Here is a 21,429-nt window from a genome sequence, read left to right as displayed (position 1 = left end):
AAAATTGCTTTGCTAAAATCGTCCTCCTGGTGGTGCTATAATAGGCCGGCGTGAAATATTTGGGGCAGAGGTTCTGCCTTGGCCTCCAGGGAGTGTGCATGTAAAGTTTCATGCTGATTCCTCCAATGGTGGCGGAGATTAGCTGCTCACAGAAATCTGCCTGTTATAGCACCACCAGGTGTTTGTTTGTTTTTTTCTCGATTCAACCTTTATTTAAAATTCTTGGCGAGATCATTGAGGGACACCCTCATTTACAATGATGCCGAGATTACACACAGGGTGGGATTTCTTCCTTGCGGGAATGTGCGTGCAAAGTTTCACGGCAATCGGAAGCTGCGTTCATGATTTGAGGATTTCTTTTCCAAACAGGCCACTCCTGCAAACTTTATAAGCCAATCTTAGCCAATCAGGATGGAATATGAAAAATCTAGTAATATCCAAATATTAGCCAAAATCGTCTTTTACTTGGCCTCCAAGGAGTATGCGTGCACAGTTTCATGCGTATCCGCAGATTAGCTGCTCACAAACGGACACACACGGACTGACACATGGACGGACAGGGGCGAAAACATAGTCTCGGCCACACCTTCGGCCTGGCGGAGATAACTATCTATCTATGAATGCACAGAATCTCTTTGTGCGTGCGTGTCCGTGTCCCCCCCCCGCATATCTTGAGAATCGTCTGACTGATTGGCTTCAACCCAGTATGAAGTCGGTCGGGTCAGCCGATCTCCAACAAGATCTAGAAATCCGTAAATACCCATATATGGAGGTCCCTGATGTCATCAATATGGCGTCATAGCACTGGCGTCAGACTGGCCTACAAGTACTATTGCACAAAATCTGTCCCTATGTGCGTGCGTGTCCGTGTTTCCCCTGCACATCGAGAGACCTGTATGACCGATGCACTTCAGTCTTGGCGTGTGTATCGCAGGGAGATGTCTTATGACGTCATGACTAGCCTCCAAGTACTATGATAATGGGTGCTTCTACTAAGTACAATGAGTAAAATGGGTACAACAGGTACTACATAACTGAAAGGGCAAACGCTCCCAACAGGCATCATTCCCAACAGGCATTGGCCTAGTCTAAATATTGAATCAAAGAACTTAAAAACTTTATGGGGTGCACACAAAAGGCAGAGAAGACGACCACAGAAGTGTTTTAGAGTTAAATACCCCTTCGTACAAAAAAATAGTGAAAAGAAAAGATCTACACACTCACTACACGTCAGATCTGCTATTTTGGCTATTTTTGAAAAAAAAAGAAGAAAAGAAAGTCATTCTGAAAATGACATTTTTTAAAATGTTGTTCAAGACAGGAATTCCTAGGTTAATGTGGTTAAGATCAGAAAGAGACAATGTGTACACACTACAGTATGGGCAGGGCATATGGGGGAAGACGTTCTTGCACAGCGTAGGCGTGCTGCGTCACAGACGCCGTGCGCCTGCGTTGTGGCTTCGCTCAGAGGTGTAATGCCTGATTAGGGGATTACAGGAAAGTGCTTCTTTGCAGTTCTGTGAGAAACAATTATTAACATGTTGGTGTCTCTAATCCTGGATAAACACAGCTTTTCAAGAACAACAGTGAATCCCCCTGTTCTGTTTTTTCCACGTCTAAACCCCATAGTCACTTGAACTCCAAAAGCCTAACCGATACGAGAAAGGAGTCATGTGGAAACGCTGTCATTACAGAGGTTGGGCTCTCACAGCTGGCCGACGGACCCTTCACTGAAATCCAAATTTAGCTTGGGGAAAGAAAGGCATTGTGTGCTGAGCACTACTCTTTCAAAGGGCATTAGACTGAACATGTTCGCAGTCTGTAATCTTGTATTTGTTTGTACACTTGTCTCGTGTAATCTGCTTTCTATAGTAATACAGAGACGATTTTCCAGAAGTCGTAGGATGGCAGATGCAGGTGGGGAGTGGAGGGAGGGTACAGTGGGGTACCACTCTGATTTTAAACCCAGGTTAGTGCTGTCAGACGAATGACTTTTAACATGCCCACGTTTATCTCAACTATGTGTTGTTGTTTTTACATTATCCACAACCAATATTAACGATAGGCTCAAGGGACTTAGTATTGGAATACATTTTAGAATTTCACACACATGGCTAGAAGTTGAAATTAATCCATTAAGACCGGGAACGCATCTGTGTCATTTTAGAATATTTTTTTTAATACTTTGGCTATTCAATCTAGAAGCTCATATACATTTTTCACAATTATTCCAAAAATAGCAGATCTACAAGCTCATAGTGCGGCAGTCGTGCCGCGCTATGAGCTTGTATACATGCAGCCAAAGTATAAATTATGGACCTCACTTTGGGAACCAATGTATTAGTAGGGTTCACTCTCTCCACTGGTATCTCACTACCTGGTCTAGTGCTACAATTAGACACTTAGAAGGGCACCACGTCTCGCGCATGCAAACCCAAGGTCTTGCAAAGAACTATTCATTGACGTGACAACTACACCACATCTATACACAATCTAGTCTGAATGTAAATGCATTTAACTAAACTTAATTTAAGTAATGAATCTGAGCTATATCTATCAACATAAAAGCGTGGTAGATGCTCATTATGAACATGTCCATGAGTATTATTATAATAAATATTATTATGAGTTATTATTATTATTCCACTTGTACACTTTGATCGCATACTATACCAGTCACTGCCACAGGGCTGCCATGTCTCTGGTGGTTGGTGATGATGATGATGATGATGTTGGGGATGTGTGATGCCCATCTGGCAGTGGGCAGGATTTAGCTCTAGTCCCAGAGTCCCTCGGCAGGGAACCCCCAAACTGCTGATCATGCCCCCCCCCCCTTGCTGACAACCTCAACACTGCAGACCTCCTCCTGAACATAGACGCACAGTGACCTGGGACCAAGAAAACACACACACACACACACACACACACACACACACACACACACACACACACACGTGCACACAAGACCTTGATATTTCCGCAAAAACATTCACAAACTGTGTCTTATCATCTTATACTAGAAATATACAGTACATGTCAATATTGAGTGAATGGTTTTGATATGTTCAGCTGGGACACACAGGCTTAGTGGATGGACTGCAGTGCACAAACACAAACACGCACTATGATAAACAAGGTGGAAATATGACCCAAACAAATAATGACACACAGAGGGGGGAAAACACATCCATACGGAGGGTGCAGAGAAGACTTGTTGTCGTGAGGCAATATGCAGTAACACATTTATCACACACACACACAACGGGTAAATATACGCACGCACACGCACACACACACACATATAATTACAAAAACACAGACGGATAGGGGACAGGCAAACATACAAAGACACCCAGAAGCAGTCACCCAGCCATACACACCACACCTAACCACTGATAATCCCCTAGACAGAGGAACACACACACACACACACACACACACACACACACACACAGCATCATTATGTTTATCACTGCGAACCAGCCCACCGACACCCATCACTCTAATTCCGTTTGTCTGTTTAGATTCGTTTTGCTTTAATCCTCCCTTGTTTGTGCACATCTGCAAGCACTGCAGTAGTAGAGACAGAGAGAGAGACAGAGGGAAAGAGACGAGAGAGAGAGAGAGAGAGAGAGAGAGAGAGAGAGAGAGACACAGTGCTCATATGTTGCACTCTCCCTCCTGAGTTTGTGGTTCTGGTACCAAGAGCTTCAGTGCAGGGGGCAGACAGGCATATCTCCTAGCTGAGAGAAGCTCCCTTGTCCCAGCCTTGGAGCAGCTACCAGGCCCGCAGGCCCCCGGTAATCACTGCAAACAGTCAAACACCCAGTCACACAGGCTCATACACCAACACAACATTACAGGCTTTTTACACAGTATTACACCACATCTTATTATCCCATTCAAGTCCCTCTATTAGCTCAATTGGATGGTGGGATTTTCATTTGTAAATTGGGGGATTTTAGATTAGCTCGTCTGTCAGCGATGAAATGCCCCCTGAGACAGTGAATTATGTGACCAATCACGTATGAATCAATGCTTACGCATGCTGTAGTCATGTATGAATGGATGACGTCGGGGGTGCAGAAAGGAAATCAGGAAACTTGAACTTGAACCATGTCTTTATGGGTCACTATCAATACAGCAAGTCATTGTTTCAGGGTCTGGAGGATATAAAATAAACAAGGTTCCTGACTTGGTTTAACTGCGGCGGCTTTAATTTAGAGCTAAATCTGGGCATGTAGTGACACAGTAATAATGAGACTTGACACCGTTTTCATACACTTGACAATAAGCAGCATTAGGTTGTGTGAAGCTAATGATATTCAGGTCTAATAGCAAAGTATCACAGAGATAAATATTAGCTGCTATACACACCTAGCAGCAACATTATGCAGAATTCAAGCGAGTCGACTGAAAGCAGGCGAATGAATTACCCCTCTTCTTCCCCGGGCCCTCCATTCAGACACGGAGTGAGAAAGAGAGCGAGAGAGAGAGAAACAGAGAGAGACAGATACTGAGAGAGAGAGAGAGAGAGATTGAGAGAGAGAGGAAGAGAGGCACCCCGAGCATGTCGAGAGATGTGGCAAATTATGAAAATGCCTCTCTGTGTCCTAAATGGAGGCCGAGCTCTTTAATGTGGCACAAAATTAGAACCTGAGGGAGAAAGTGTGGCCCGCTTGATTGGCGAAACCCCTCCTAGCCCACTAGCCTCCATCCCCCCTCCCTCTCACCCTCATCTCAAAGCAAAGAGAGATATTATCCTGTGCCCAGTGGCGCTCTCTTGTATGGGGAAAACGGAGGGACCCCAGAGAGAGCCCAGAGGCGTCCATAAAGGTGCCTAATTTGTCAGTTTACCCCTCAATTATTTAAATAGATCTAAGAAGAGAGCGGAGAATAGGGCTTTTTTCTGCCTCGTCGTACTCAAAGCACAGGGAGACCTTTCTCCACGGTAGCCATTTTCAATTATGCTCTGCGCTGCTGTCTTTGATATACAGACGTGCTGTAGTAGAGAGAGGGGCTGTATCAAATAAACAAATGTGTGTACACAAGATAACAACAGGGACTTGGGGATACAATTCAGTTTGTTCCAGAAGAACAAAAAAAATAAGTTATTTTGTACTCACAAATTTAGATTAGAATTAACTTAGATTAAAATTTACTTTACAAACACGCTTGCATATGCAAGCACATATACACAAGCCCTCATGTTTACATATCATACTACATTTAATGTCCATCTGCACATAAACATACATAATATACACTGTATGCACACCTCTCATGGAGGGGGAGGGAGGGACGATTGTTTGGTTTGATGATTGTAAGGACTGTTTGTCCACTCATCCCCTGAGGTCTTCTATCCATCCATCCATCCATCCATCCATCCATATACCATCAGGGCAAATCTCTTCTCCCTGTGCAGCTACAGCTCTTGTCCTATCTGCCTATCCTCACACCCAGCTGGAGGAACCAGCGCTCACCGCCTGGCAGGGCAAGCTCTCAGCCTGGCAGACCACTGAAGGTATGCGAGGCCCCGGTGGTTGTTGATTGATCCTGGAAATGTAGATGGGCGAATTCCCCAGCCACCCCCAGACCCCAATCCTCACCATATCTGTCAGGTGAAGATGAGGAGGATGATGATGTAGTGTGTAGGGGTAGGGGGATCCACACCAGGTGCTGGGGGTGACTACACAGTACACATCTGCCAGATGCCATGTGGCAGCAGGTAAAGCACTATGTACTGTATGTCTGAATGCTTTGCTGCAGACCCCTGTAGCGAAGGACTCTCATCTGTGTGTGAAACCACTACAATCCTTTCAATAATCCTTGCGTCGGCAGTGATGCCAACATCAGGTCCAGTGGCGGTGGTACAATAGAGGCCGGGGACGCCTACGCAGAGACACCAAACAATGCTGTGCTCCATTAAATACAGGCAAGACACACTTGCAAGAGGAGATGCACTGTGCATTTTTGACACAATGGAAGCAAAACAAACCACCGCAAACAGGGGGGGGGGAGGGGGGGGGACACAAAGGAGATCACTACAAACACCTGAACAAATAAACTCAGCAAATCTGCAAACATGCAGCACTGTACCTGCATTGCAGGCATACTAACAATGACTGCCACTGCCCCACACACACACACACACTCATCAAGGAGATGGCAAACTTAAGAAACCGAGGAAAGTTACACATGAAGTCGTGTCAACAACACAGACAGCCATTAAAAGCCTAATTCCACCCAATATACGCATTCTTATGCGTTCATAAGAAAACAGCCACACTCTAAAAAGAAATGGTGCAAAATGGGACCAAAATTAGTTGTTTAGCTCATAATCATAGGGGAACGACTATTAGTTCTATATAGCACCTATCAAGGTGCATGTAGCACCTTTGTCAAACGGTGCCATATATGCAACCATCAGGTGCCTAAAGTAAAATGAAGAACAAGTAGAGAACCAGTAAAGAACCGCTAAAGAACCATAAAGGGGCTTAACAGGGTTTTTTTATATGGCAGATCTATATAGCACGTCAATCATTGCAAAGAACCGCTGAAGAACCAATATTTTTTTGTTAAGCTCCACAGGCATGCTGTGCTCATGACAACAGCCATTTGGGTGATTTATTTAAGTGGTTATGTGGAAAATATGTGTTTATGGCATGCAAATACATACTTAAGTTTAGGCACTGGTGTGTTGAGAGGCTCGCTGTTAACTACAGTGAGAGGAACCAAATGGACGGACAGTTGATGACTGTGTTACATAAACCTGCTAACTTCACAACTTTAACAATAACAATCATCCTACAATCCCGTGCTAAAAATAGGAGTGTGGAGTTTGGTGGCTGGAATTGGCAGCATCCACAAAGATGGGTGGCACCTCGTAAACATCCTTGAAACAGGTTTCTCCTGCTTAGGAAAGGGATCTGCAGGCGAAAAGTTTTTCCAGAGTATAAGATTCTGCGAAATCTGTGGCCAGCTCAGTATATCATGCCTCTCACACCCTCCATTCTCTACCCAAAACACTAACCAACACCCCATACCCCCCGCCCCATCCCCGTCCCTGACTCCACTCCACTCCAAGCCTCCATCCAGCCAGGGAGAGGAGAGAGGAGAGAGGAGATAGGCCCGGCTGCTAAAGCTGCCTTTTCAGCCCCTGCTCCCGCTCGGTCTATCTGAGATACACAGCACGCGGAGGTGTCGCTTTTCTGCTGGCATTTCGGACAGTATCTACTTATAGACGGGAGGAAAAGAGAAAAGAAAAACAGAAGGGGTATTATCAGGGAGGGATGAGAGCAGCAAAGGCATTTTGTCTTTTTATTCCCCTCCTAAGCCCTGGGCTTTGCTCGCAATCCGATTGGTCGATACGGCCAGGGATGTAAATGAAATGCAAAGAGGAATAAGGCTGGCTTCCCATCTCCAGTGTGTGCCCCCCTAAGTCCCCCTCCCCTCTTTCTCTCTCTTCCTGTCTCTCTCTCTCTCTGGCTGGTTATAGTGTTGTGTTTCTGTCTCCCATTCACAGACTTGCCACTTTCCCTGTCTCTGTTTCACCCTCTCTCAGCCCCCCCCCCACACCCTCTCCCTCCCTCCCTCCCTCCATCCATCCCTCCCCTCTCCCTGGCTGGGCTCACAGCTCTTATCTCCTCAGACGCCCCACATTCCAGCGTTGCCGTGGCTCCCTGCCTGCATCCCTGGTCACGGCGATTCCACGGGTTCCCACAATCCTCGGCAGCTTGCTGATTTAGGGTGGGCAACTGACTCTCAGAGACAGGGGAGAGGAGAGGAAGGGAGGGGTTGGGGGGTGAGAGAAGGATGAGAGAGAGGGAGGGTAACAAGGGGGGAGGACAGAGAGAAAGTAAAGTAAAACAGGCAAGGGACAACACATGAGAGAACAGTGCATGTTGGTACCAGGAATACAGACCGATACAAAAGGTTCAAGTGAAATCAGATAACGATTTGATAGCGAAACACAGTTCAAGTAATATTCTTTCATTATTCTGGGTACATTTGAACATAAGAAGAAAGCGTAAACAATATGAACAATGACACTGGAAATACTAAATGTATTTCTCAAAAAACCTGACGATAAAAATAAAAGGATGAAAAGAAAGCAAACCATCTGCGCTCGGTCCCATCTCAAATGCCCGCCAGCGACGGGAACACCAGAGTCAGGCCTGTGAACAGAAAACCTGCTTACTGTCGTCGGCTTTCTAGTCCTATATCTCTGACAGCCGGCAGACAGGCTTTTATGAGTGCTTATGGCAGCAGCACACTGGCATCACCTTGACATAGCAACTCGTATGGTCCCAGAGTCAATAAAATACACACCAACGTCTGACGTCTTAAATGAATGTCTCCACCTGAGGTCTTCTGCTGTAGACTACAACAAGGAAACAGAGGAAACTAGAAAAGTGCACTCTTCGGAGTGCAGATCCCCACCAGGCCGGCTTGCCTACCCAGGGCAGGTTTGGGACCTGTTATAGCACCAACGTGAGGCCGATTTGAAACATTTGGGGCGGCAGATCTTCCTTGGGCTACTGGGAGTGTGCGTGCAAAGTTTCACACCGATTGGTCCAGCGGTGCCAGAGATTAGCTGTTCACGGACGGACGGACAGACTCAAAGGAGCAAAAACATAATGCTCAACACCATATAAATATACATTCTCATCACTGTTGATAGACAGGACATACTGTATATTAATTCATATACTGTATATATCGTGTTCATTGTTCACTGTATATTCATTCATATACTGTACTCAGTGCTGATACTGTTAATGGACCATGTTTATATCCACCCGTATACTCATTTTTGAGAGATTGTACATATAGTTTCCAGTGTCTCATGAGGCGTTGCGTGAATTATGGACATCACTTCCTGTTGACAGTCACTCAATTCATTTGAGTGATCCTGATCCATGTCAGTCAATAATAATGTGGGAACACAACCTGACAGAAATAAAAAAGGGTCACATTAGTCTGCCTATTTCCCTACAAGAACTCCCGCCACACAGCCGATTCAAACAAATGATCAATGGCTCTTGACACTTACTGTTAGCAGTAGCTTAACTCCTGTCTTGTGTTTCATTCTTACTGGCTGCTGTTGCTGCTGTAACACCTGCATCTCTGCATAGGGATTAAAGTTAAACGGTGCTTGTTAAGAAACTTCAGCGCTTGATAATAAGCATTGATCATTAATTTGAATCAGAGTGTGTGGAGGGAAATCTTGTAGGGTAAGTAGGCAGACTAATGTGACCCTTTCTGAATTCTGTCAGGTTGTGTTCCCACATTAATGTTGACTGACACATTCATTCATATATTCACTGATGACAGATGTGTAGCAATAGATATTCATTCCTATTATTAACTGTACATTTATGTTGTTCACTCATTCAGAGGTGCAGTGCAGATATCTAGGGCCATCATCTCAGTTTTGTATTTGTATCTTTAGTCTTATCCATCTTGGTTTGTTTCTTACGCTTACCTGTACCTCTCCTGTGTTTTGTTCTCATGTTCTTGCTGCTATGACAATAAAGATGATCAATAAAGCTTTATCTTTTCTCATCTTAAGTGACTCTCCATGTCCATTTGCTGGCATTTGCGTGCCACAGTCTCTCTCAAAGCAACCTTCATGAGGCTGAGAGTCCATCTGTCAGGGAACAGAGTGCTTGAGGGTCTTACGTGTCTGTGTGTGTCGTAGGGGTTAGTGTGACTTGTGCTTCTCTAAAGACGAAAGCACTTCACGCTGCATGTGGTTGCTAGCTGCCTGTAGACACGTTGCATACTGCATACCCATACAAGCAAGTGCACATGTATGCTCATGCACACCTCCACACAGCTACGTACTGTATGCAGGCACACAAACACCTCTAAAAGAGGGTCCCTGGCATTGTGACATTTCGAATTTCATTTAAATCCATGAGGGATTATAACCCTGTCGTCAGGAAGGAAGAGAGTAAAACGCTCATGGAATCCATTAGTTTTTAATGTGGAAAGGACCATCTAAGATAAACTGATGGAGGGATGAATGGATGGAGAGAAGGCGGGATGGATGGAGGGGAGGGTGGTCAATGACGGTCATAGTGAACGAGGGGCATATAAAGAAACATCACATTACAAGTCTGTTCTAGATTAAATTAATCTCTCATTTTGGCCCCCACAGTGGGTTTCCCTCAATCTCAGTTCTGTGCGGCCCTAAAAAATAAAAAAAATAACTGGAACAGCAGGAGGCAGAGGCCAAATAATCATCATGTTAAAAGCTGTGAGAAAGACCAAAAATGAGATAAAGCGATAGAGCAAGTTAACAAGTTGAGTTGTAAGGGAAACACAAGCAACTTGATTGGGGTCAGACAAGGGTCAAGGGCCTGTCCCCAGGAGACCCCTGGGTTTACAGTGAACATCTATCCAATGACGCAGAACTCAGATCTATGTGCTGAGCTCTATTTGCCCTCTCTCGAGGGATAACAATCAAGGGGGTAACAATTAAAATATTGAATCTTGAACCCAGTGCCCCACTCACCACAGCATCCTATTTAACCCACCCAACTCCCTCACATGGGTTCCATATTACAGTTTTTTAAAATATACATTGTAACTTTCCCCTCACCTACATTTGTAGATATCTGCATCCTACAGAAGTGCTACAGTTCCAACTAGAACCAACCTTTGCCACCCTATATTGCACATCTAGAACGACACCTGTCAACAGACTGGTTCGTTCAGGCTCTGTCCCTGGCTGGCGGCGTTTTGGATTGAGGACTGTTGGCACGGTCTCCAGCTCCATGTATAGATCCCTCTGGACTTGGATTGGGGTCATTGGTTTTTCATCTGGCGGAGTTGGTCTCTCTCTTGAAGCAGGTCTGAAACAGCCGAACGGATGGCGTCGGCCTGTGGATCGGCAGGCTCTTTCTCCAAGTAGAGACTGAAGTGGCGTGCGCTGCAAGTCAGCAGGGTGTCTGGGTCGTGGCCGCTGTGGTCCGAGCGGAGGAGCCTCTCACAGGCCAGTGCCAGGTTCTTATCCCAATTGGGAGGGTAGTCGGACTGGGCCTCCACAATCTCCTTGTACAGCTGCATGGTGGAAACATGCACATTGCACGGACACACATGCAGACACAACACACAGAGGCAGATGTTATCCAATACTCTACAACGCCTGCCAGCTAAAAGCGAGTTCTAAAAGTGAGCAGGTTGATCCTGGTGAATTATGTTTGCGTTTGTGTGTTAAGGGCAGACTCACGGTGTAAGAGAGCTCAAAGAGGCGAGCCTTCACATCTCCCTGCATCCTCTCTGCCAGGTCAAACAGAAAGAAAGGCGTCTTCATCCTGAAACAAAGCACGCAGCACTCAGGGCTAAGTGCTGGATGGATGAGCCATGCAGATTCACGCTCTCTGACGCACCAGTCCAATAGAGTGGTTTATGTAGATTCTGGCAGCAAGCAGAAAGCACATGCAGATGCTCTACCGCACAAGACTGGTTTATGGAGATGTTGTGTAGCGGGCCGGTGGTTAGTGTGCGTCGTGACACAGCTTCTATCTGCCTGCTATGGTATACGACCCCCCTGCTCTAGCAGAGAGCAGAGAGGCAGCGGTATCAGAGAGAAATAAAAACACCAACGTACCTGGCTTGCCACATCTCCTCGTTAGCAACGTGCTCCCAGGACGCAGGATGGAAACTGTGCAGAGACACACAGAAGGAAATTAAAAGATATTGTTATCTAAACAGCTACAGGCTTTGCCTTGTGCAGAGTTCCACTGATTATAAATGATTATTCACGTAGGTGCATGTACTGTAGTAAACAGTATATAGAGTATACACTATTCTGTATACACTGTATATATACAGATTATCAACTAGGCAGCCATGACATTAGATAACAAGGGCTATGACAAGTGCAGAGCGTTATAGCATTCCGCAATTTAAGGTAATCACTTAAAGCAATGAGCTTGCATGTCGAATATTTGACTATTTTTGCCAAATGTCCGACCTATTATGACATGCTCAGGAAAGGGACACTGGGGTTCATGTGGTTAATAATTAGATTAACATGGCCCAGAAAATCAGGGAGTTAGCTAAGAACCAGGCAGGTGTTGCTGGCAGCGAAGATCGTTTTTTCCCGCTCTGTTCTGGTTCCTTTGCACCCGGTTAAACCCTAGTTACTCGAGAATTCTACCACACCTTTCAAAGGAACCATGTTTTGGCGGCCAAGTTTGACATTGCGAATTCCTTCAGCAATGACGATGCTTGTGTTGACTGTTCAGCATACGGCAGCACTTTAGCTTGCGCCGATTGGTCAGCTGCCAACCACTGCCGTATCACGTTCTCAGACCTTTTATATACAGTATATGTATATAGTTCAATTTGCTTCATGAGCACCAAATGATTATTCAACAATACCAGCCAGCATATATTAGACATGGACTAAACCACAGCACAGCAGCCCCCCCCCCTCCTCATTTTTTGATGCCCATAAACACTTGACCTCTTCTTCAAAAGAATATTTTAACAGGGTTGCTGAGCTAATATTTGGCTCGTGGGCATCGGCGGACACGCTTGTAGTGAGGGTGAGGGAAATAATGTCACAGTATTCAGTCGTGGGTATCTGAAGTGAAGGAGGGGCTGCTGCCGGCGCGCACAGCAGACATAATATGGGAGCTTTGACTAATTCCACTTTTGACACACTTATTGACAAAAAGCAATAAGAAACTCATTATGCTTCATCTTCAGTCTCATTCCGAATGGCCCGAGAGCATAATGTCTTTGCTCTGGTTTAATTCATAAAGAATCACATCATGGTGAACAGAGGGAAAACCTCGCTGGAGAAATGACCAGAGACCACATAGACCTTTTATTTATGGTATTTACTTATTATTATTTATGATATTTATGCTTTTTTGTTGTTGATGATGATGAGGAAGAAACATTTCTGTAGGATGTAATTAACACCGTGAATGGTACTAGTGCCGTGTAATGATTACATTATTAGCTGATTGAATAGTGTGACCAAATATTTACAACGTCCCTGTCTCTAACCTTAGTTTCCTGTCTCTCTCTAGTCTACACTCAAAATAAAGTAGAAATTAACAAAAAATATCTTAAAATAACTAATCAAAACCTTGTGAGTTTTTTTAAACAAAGAAAGCTTAGATCGTAAAAATGTGTGTGTGTGTGCGTGTGCGTGCGTGCATGCGCGCACCTGTTGTGTGGTTCACTCCAGTTGTAGATGCCACGCGTGTGCTGGGCCCACTCTTCAGGGTGGAACTGCCTCTGGGCGGGCACTAGGTGGTCACACACGCCCAGGGGCCAGCGAGTGTAGCTTTGTGCCCAGCTGGAGTCCCCGTCTGGTAGCCCAATGCAAGCGAACATGGCCCTCCTGTACACACACACAGGCCAGGTTCTCACAGCGCTCAGAGAGGCCAGGACCACAGGAGGTAAAACACCCACATCTATCTCCCTTAAAACACTTCCCTCTTTCAGCCCAGGTGACAGCTGATAACCGACCAGGTATTCATCTCACATCCCAACACATTCCACTTGCCCACTAGCCTCCCTGCTCCTCCCCACCACTGTGGGCCCTCAGGGTTAATCCCACAGGTCAGTGTTGCCCCTCTGGGAGACAGACGCATTGGCCTGGCAAATACTGCCCCCTGGTGGGCTTGGTATTAACAGGTCTCCTGTCTTAATGCCTGGTCCTCTGTTCCTCCCTGCAGTGAGTGGTGAGAGCAGTCCTATCTGCCTGGAAAGCGTTTAAGCAAATCGAGTAGATTAGTCCGCACTTGTACAGTTCATCAGACTCCTCTCACGGCAGCAACAGTTCTATGGGCTTATCTCTGCCCTGCACTCACTGCTGTATCGGCCGTTCCACTGTTCTCCACCTCATTATATCACGCGCACTCTTCCAGTCACTCCATTGTAGCTCTCCTCATTCACTCTTCTCTTCGTCTCACAGCTTTCTATTCTTCCACCCAGGCCATCTCTTTGTTCTCTCCACTCTCTCTCCATCTCTCTCTCTCTGCTCCATGTCTTACCGTAAGTTGTGGGAGAGGAACAGCTCCAGACTGAAGGTGTCCTTCTCCTCCGGGTTGATCGGGTCCCACCAGCGACCCGGGAAGTGGACCCCCAGGTGATGCCGCCCCAGTTTGGCCACGTACCAGCTGTAGGTCATCATCTGGAGAGATCATAGGGAGAGAGACTAACTCAGTTTCACTTAACACTACTGACAACCATTTTCCAAAGCAGACAGTGGGTTGTTTGATTTTCGAGTAAGCCTTTGGAATCCATTCATTTCAGCATGCTATGCAAATTTCCTTGGAGGGACTTGGAGGGAACACACTAAATATTAATGCTATGATTGTTAGTCTAAATTGCGCTTTCATTGCATTTAATGCATTGTAAAGCTGCAATCCATAACTTATTTTAATGAATAAAACATGATTTAACCGATGTGTATGGTAAAGTATGTTAATTATATAACTATAATATCTGCAGTGGTTGGAAGTGGTCTCTCTACTCTTCCACTGACAAATTTAGACCCTGTGTCAGATAGGACACCTAACGGTTGACAAGTGGTACTGCCTGAAGCTCATAAGCGCAATATCTCCCCTGCACTTAACTTAAACCCTGTATGCTTCCTTGATCGGAGTCCCGCATGGGTTTATACGAGGCCCCGTCCTTTTTTCCCTCTGCACCAAATGTCTTCACTGAATACTCATCCCAGAATACGGATGATAGGGTTCATGTGGCTTAAAATGGGCACTCACCCAATACCATATATTGATAATCTGGCCCTGTTCAATAATATTTCTTTGAATCTTAAAGAGGAGTCCCTCAGAAATGTCATCTACCATGTTGATAGGAGTGTTACTGTGTTGAAATTGGATGGATTTTGATTGCAATCAGTGGGCACGCATTGTGAGCACCTGAGCGCATTTTAATCCCAATAATTAGTTGTCTAAACAGAAATATCTACGCTGTTACTGAGCGGGAGTTAATGCTAACTAAAAGCTGGTCTAAGCACAAAGCCTGTGCATAAGCTACAGTAGCAGTGTGCCCGGTTGGCTCCAGATCACACCTCATTTCAAGACCAACACACCCATGGGTGCTAAATAGGTGCAAGATCATTTGATATTTATACAACGGGGGAGCTGGGCGTAAAAATTACAACTGCACTGTTTGGGAAATAGCAATGACAGTTGCGCTTTGGCCAGCACCACTTTGTGCCGGGCAGAAGATAGGGCCCTATAATGTGCCAATGACGTTGTTCACATACAACCAATCAGTGTATTCAAAGACATGGTGGTGTGAATGCAAAGTGCTGCTGACCTCCTGGTCGACCAGTCGTACATCAGGCCGCACTGCCTGGCAGTAGTGCAGATAGCGCAAGGAGTTTCCTGGCAGGTCTCCTCTGGTGAGAATGATGGAATCAGCCGGGACGGAGGCCAAAACCTCTCTGCCGAACCTCTCCACCACACTGTTACTGCTCTGATCACAGTCCCTAGATGACCACACATGACACACAGACAAACTTTTTACATTGCTTGTTGCGACTCAACCCAGCGTAGTATTTATTCATGATAATAAATTAAAATGTACAATAACACATACCAGTCAGTTTAAGAACAGATATCACTCAATGCAGTATGTTTAAAAGTCAACATTTAATGTAAAATTCTTTATTCATTACTGGACCATTCCAATGTTTCTGCACACACAAATACGTGACCCAAACAGATAATCGCCCGTGACCCAAGTTTGAGTCTCAACCCGCAGTTTGAACACTGCTGACTTACAGTATGGCTTGAATGCTTCCTCACTCCCACTGAGAAGTGTGTGTGTGTCACAGGTAATTGCATGTGCGCGTGTGTTTGTGTATAGCTTTCAAGGTTCTCTGAGGGTAAGTTGTCAGCCCCTCAGCATCATGCTCAGGCTGCCTATCTAATCATGGGTGAGACAGGTGTGATGGGGTCTGACAACATGGGCCATGCTCTCCTCTTGATCAAAGCCGCTCAGTGATGGCTGTCTGGCACTACCCGGCACCGCACTAGTGTAATCTGCCTCCTCGGACGGCTAACATCTCAGACTGAGCACCGCGAAGGGAATCTATGTGCTAACCGTGGCTCTCTTTAGCCTCTACCATGGGGTGAGCATAGAGAAACCTGACATGTGGAGTTCAGGCCTCAAGTTTGAAGTGCAGGGGAGAAACAAATCGCGTTGACTCAGGGAAAAGTTATGCACAGGGATTTTAGAAGGAGGCTAGAATCAAGTTCTACTATAAAGAGAAAGAGAGTCTGTTTTTTAATTATTTCCTTTAAGTCAACCATACTGTAGAGACAGTTGGGAGTGCAGCAAAGTTGTTGCAAATAAAACACAAGAGGTAGTTTTTCCCCAGGTACAATCAACATGAATGTATTTACAATTATCACATGGAAAAAGCAATGGAGGTGAGACACTTGCTCCATTGGAAAATATTACCGCTAATCAGTTAAATGTCATGGGGTTTCTTTGGTCAGTTTCTGCTTTATTTTCTTGGAGATGGGAGCGTGTACAGAGACCGGAAGCTGAGGGTAAAGACGTGCATCACGGCTCCAGCAGGAGTCAAACCGGAGACGTTGCAACTACAGTACAGTATATGGTTGCTGTACAAACCCTTCAGTTACCAGTGCGCCCCAAAATATCATAGGTTTAACTGAATAAAGAGAGGCAATATTTTAAATGGAGCAAGACTCATACGTCCTTTTCTTTTTTCTGTGAGATATATGCGTATATTTTGAAAGCGGCACCTCGACTCTGGTTGTTTGAGCGGCAATGAGCGCAAAACCATCCAAACCTAAATGATCACATGGAGTAAAAAAAAAGTCACAAAAATCACACGCACATCAAAGTCAGAGGAAAAGATTTATGCTCGAAACAACCCAGCTGTAATAAAACGTCCTTTGGGGAATGCACAACTACAATCATCCAACAGCAGTGTCCTGCTCTGTCCCCACAATGCTCACCTATGGTTGGAGTGTATCATGTGTGCCAACAGAGCCCACGTGAGAAACCAAGCACTGGTATTCCACAGCCTGCCACAACCCAGCCTCTTCTCCAGCCTAGTTTGTGTTAAACTCAGCCCAAGGCCGGCAAGCACACACACCACAGCATCACTCTGTATCCAGAAACGCTCAACCTGCAGGGGCCGGCAACAAACGCACGCACGCACGCATGCCACACACAGAGACAGACACACACACACACACACACACACACACACACACACACACACACACACTTAAGCTCAGCAAGCGGATGTGATGTAAACCCAAGGGCCTCTGGCAGCGCATGGTTCCCCTTGACCACTTAATCTGGACCAAGCTCACAAGCTTGTAGATCTTCTATTTTCGTTTCCACCAGAATGTGGATGAAGAAGTGGTTAAACGCTCATAGCTCACCACTCCCAGCAGTAGGGGTCTGCTGATGTCCAGGTTGGCTCTCCATGCGAAGAACAGTGAGTAGACAAACAGCATGATGGTCAACAGCCAGGACACAGTACAACACCGCCTAGGACAACATTCACCATGAGATCAAATGACATTTTTTTAAATGTGTGTGTGTGTGTGTGTGTGTGTGTATGTGTGTGTGTATGTGTGTGTGTATGTGTGTGTGTATGTGTATGTATATATGTATATATATATATATATATATATATATATATATATATATATATGGTAACTGTATGTTTATTCAGTAATTAATTCAGTAGTAATAAAGCCATCTTTGTGTTGAATCAATCTATGAAAACATTAATGGATGTTGTGCACCAGCCAACAGCAGGTGTGTATATACCCCAGTTAGCTTAGAAGTGCATGACTGATTATCTAACGCTGAGTGAGTCATAATGTATTTGGTGCCAACCACTGCATCATCACAAACGCATTATAGCATAGCTTTTAAAATGAATGTCCAAACTAACCAGACCACGGGCGCATGTTTGACTGCACTGTGCACCTGTGTGCGTGCGTGCGTGCGTGTAGCCAGGTTTATTTAAGTGCACCCCAGGGGGCCGGCCTTGTTCCTAGGTTTTCTGCTAGTCCTCATCAGTGCCCCCCCCCCCCCCTACAGACCCCAGCAAAGACACTACTAGAACGAATGAGTGGATCACATAAGCATTGTAGTGGGTAGTGTGACAGCTGGGAGCCTTGGTTGTCTTTGTATTCCGTTTTCTAAGATCAGCATGTGATGGTGGGTTTCGTTCAACGTCTCTCACTCAGAGGGATTAGATTTTTGGGTTCAAGTGGCTGGTGCAAAGTGTGTGTGTGTGTGTGTGTGTGTGTGTGTGTGTGTGTGTGTGTGTGTGTGTGTGTGTGTGTGTGTGTGTGTGTGTGTGTGTGCGCGCGTGCGCGTGTGAGAAAGAGACACAGACAGACAGACAGACAGAGTCCGATGTCTTTCGCATACTGCCAAACTTGTCTTACCTGTCCAAGGAGGAGAGGAGTATGCCTGTCCCCGCCAGCACCAGAACAGGGGTGGAGAGATCTGTGAGGCAGTGGTCCAGTTGAGCCCTGATTCACACACACACACACACACACACACACACACACACACACACACACACACACACACACACACACACACACACACACACACACACACACACACACACACACACACACACACACACACACACACACACACACACACAAGCCTATGATGGACATTGAGGACCAAGCTCTGCACAACCCCACTGCTCCACAGCTGCCAGACTCAAGGACACCAATTAGTAAATGCCCTTCTAAAACACCCATCCATCCCTTATCAAAACAAACTCCTAGAACTGCGTGCTACCCCCTTTCAATCAGGCTGACGGGTACCAACGACACCACACACACACACTGAAACCCCCCCGCAGTGCCTGTCAGTCACAGAGCACTTTCGCAGAGCAGAGAGAGAGAGATACTTCCCTGCCTCTTCCTTAATACCCATCTCTATTTGACAGCTTATTGAGTCTCTATCTCTCTCAATGTACACTAAATGTGTGGATGCGCTGAACCGTTGCCTGCGTCAGTGTCAGTGTGTGTGTGTGTGTGTGTGTGTGTGTGTGTGTGTGTGTGTGTGTGTGTGTGTGTGTGTGTGTGTCCGTGCGACTATGTCAGCTTCACAAGCGGGTTTACGTCTCCAGTGTGACACGCCTGCCATGTTCGTCTCTCGTGCCCGTCATGAAGGTGTGCTTGTCCGTCAACCAGCGGGGGCTATGGGAAAGGGGGCGGGGAGGGGCTGGAGCTAGTAGTGGGGGGTCTTAAGATGAACACTCCCCATCCCGTCAGCTGGAGAGAGATACCGGGAGTGGGATGACTGTAGCAGAGGCGGGTGGGGGGGATGGGGTGGAGGTGGAAGAAGGGTAGGGGTGGGGTGGGGTGGCGGTTTGTTGGAGAAGAGAAATAAAATTCTTCCAGCTATATTGCAGTGTCTGTCATCACAGCTTGTCACGCTTAAACAGCAGAGCTGAGTGATCACTTCAAACTGCTGGAGAAACAGAACACAGATTTGGCCATCTAAGCAGGTTCAGTTCTGCTTTGATGGAGAGAGAGAGAGAGCGAGAGAGAGAGACCAGAATGGGATGGAAGAACAAAAGCTGCCAGGTAGAGGAGGAAGAGGAGGCAGGCTCTGGAACTGACTGTGCAAACTAGTGGATCAGTTTGCATGCGGTTAAAACATCTCTGTGTAAAACGCCAGAAACGTGAAACGCTGCACTGTTGACTTGTTGACATGGAGCATATCGTAAGTCTGTGATATGATGGGCAAACCCTGTACAGTAGGAGCCAAACAAAGTAAGTAAAGCCTAATTTATACTTTGTTGCACCAAAAATAGCCAATCTACAAGTTTAACAGAGTATAAATTAAGCATACGGTCATCCTGGGCCTTGATAACATTGGCATTTAATAAAAGTATTTTCTCATCAATTGTACATTATGTGTATTACAGCAATGAATGCTGTATCTGTGTCTCACTGCATCAGTGAGCATGGCGGTTATGATCAATGTTTGAAATGTGTAAAGGCCTCAGGTTTATGTCAGAGACAATGACAAAAGGGTGGACAAGTCCAAGTAACACAGTAAAAATCCTCAGTGTTAACATGAGACTATAAAAATGGACCCAAATGGACCCCCGTAGCTGTCAACTGGTATACTCACTGCAGCATCATGGTCAGGTTCACTGAGGTCTCTGTCTTTGCCTGTGTCAAACAGGGAGAGGACATACTTGACGATTATTAGGAAACCCAATATGACAAAATGCAATTAAATTCCCTTTATTGTCATTGCAGGTGCACATGCGTGCGTACGTGTCAGTACCAGGCTGAAGGTGCCATATTCAGCCCTCAGAAGGTGGGTCAGTAGGCCAGACAGGGTGGTCTGGTCCCCCCAGCTCCAACGGGCAGTGTTGAGGTACGAGGAGATGGGAAGGTAGACGTAGGGCAGAAACCCTCCCAGGAAGCATGCACCCAATGACACCAGCCCACACACAGACAGCTCCTGTCAAAGTCACACAGAAAGGGATTAGCATGCTACAGCAACATGCTAACGGTGGCAGCAGCAGCAGCGGTAGTGGTAGTAGAATGGTAGTGGAATACATTAAGGGGGGTCAGAGCAGAACCTCCACTGTGAGAGCTTTTTCTATGAATTAGCATACCAACATACTAACAGTGGCAGCAGTCGTTAGTAGTAGTCATACTAGAATGGAGTAGGGGACATCAGAACTTACCCTGTGAGAGTAAAGTCGGTACAGCACCCAAGGAACGATGACCAGTACATACAGTACTAGAGTGTGTTGGTTACATAGCCCCAATCCACAACACAGCGCCCCCCAGTGAGCCACCTGGCATAGAGCACAGAATAAGTGTTAATTCTAGCTAGAATCAGGGGTAAATACATACTAAAATATTAGCTAAACTGATCTTGAGTCATGATTATAGAAAAGTGATAACTTTAAAGGACCTTACCATTGTAATTTTGTCTTTGTAATTTTGTCTTCTAACCATTAGCAAAGTTTGTCCCCGTCTTCAGCTTTTTTTTTAACAATAGGTTTATGCAGTCAGTGCATAATTCCGTAAATCTCAGGCTACATTTTTGTCAGTCAAATGTTTGACTGGCTTCCAACGTTTGTGGGACGGGCCGTTTTCCTAGTTGTATCTAAAATCTGTATTACTATAATAAAAGCCATTAACATTTGCTTATTGATATCAATACACCTGAAGAAAAAAAAGATCAAACTCAAATGTTAGCTTAAAGAGAGATTTAAATGATACAGTTAGTTTTAGGTAACATTGAAAAAAAATGTTCAGGTGCATTCAATGAATATGGACAAAATATCTAAAACAATTAAGCAATTTTGGGGGAAATGGTTTGTGTAACCTATATGCCAGATGGCATGTAGTAACACTGGTATGGTCCTTT

At 45.5% G+C, this 21,429-nt stretch overlaps 1 protein-coding gene across 5 annotated transcripts in view; it reads right to left on the bottom strand.

The window, feature by feature from the left end:
• Positions 1-7,942: 7,942 nt before the first annotated feature.
• tmem260 (transmembrane protein 260) overlaps positions 7,943-21,429 on the bottom strand; it is a 34,852-nt gene continuing 21,365 nt past the window's right edge. For 3 of the 5 annotated variants that reach the window (XM_084045550.1, XM_084045547.1, XM_084045549.1), the window contains exons 5-16: positions 20,738-20,851; positions 20,329-20,508; positions 20,170-20,210; positions 18,453-18,539; positions 17,430-17,538; positions 16,995-17,167; positions 15,322-15,493; positions 14,028-14,167; positions 13,196-13,372; positions 11,621-11,674; positions 11,240-11,324; positions 7,943-11,070 (exon numbers count right to left, since the gene is read on the bottom strand). In XM_084045550.1, the coding sequence (XP_083901676.1) occupies positions 10,816-11,070; positions 11,240-11,324; positions 11,621-11,674; positions 13,196-13,372; positions 14,028-14,167; positions 15,322-15,493; positions 16,995-17,167; positions 17,430-17,538; positions 18,453-18,539; positions 20,170-20,210; positions 20,329-20,508; positions 20,738-20,851 (1,587 nt within the window). In that variant the 3' untranslated portion in view covers positions 7,943-10,815. The remainder of the gene's footprint in view (positions 11,071-11,239; positions 11,325-11,620; positions 11,675-13,195; positions 13,373-14,027; positions 14,168-15,321; positions 15,494-16,994; positions 17,168-17,429; positions 17,539-18,452; positions 18,540-20,169; positions 20,211-20,328; positions 20,509-20,737; positions 20,852-21,429) is intronic. The other 2 variants (XM_084045548.1, XM_084045551.1) reach the window with 2 other exon arrangements.

The sequence above is a fragment of the Gymnoscopelus microlampas genome (assembly GCF_963454915.1).
Source record: "Gymnoscopelus microlampas genome assembly, chromosome: 20".
Classification (NCBI taxonomy): Eukaryota; Metazoa; Chordata; class Actinopteri; order Myctophiformes; family Myctophidae; genus Gymnoscopelus; species Gymnoscopelus microlampas.
The sequence above is the reverse complement of the archived record's forward strand: the minus strand, read 5'-3'. Positions and strand labels throughout refer to the sequence as shown.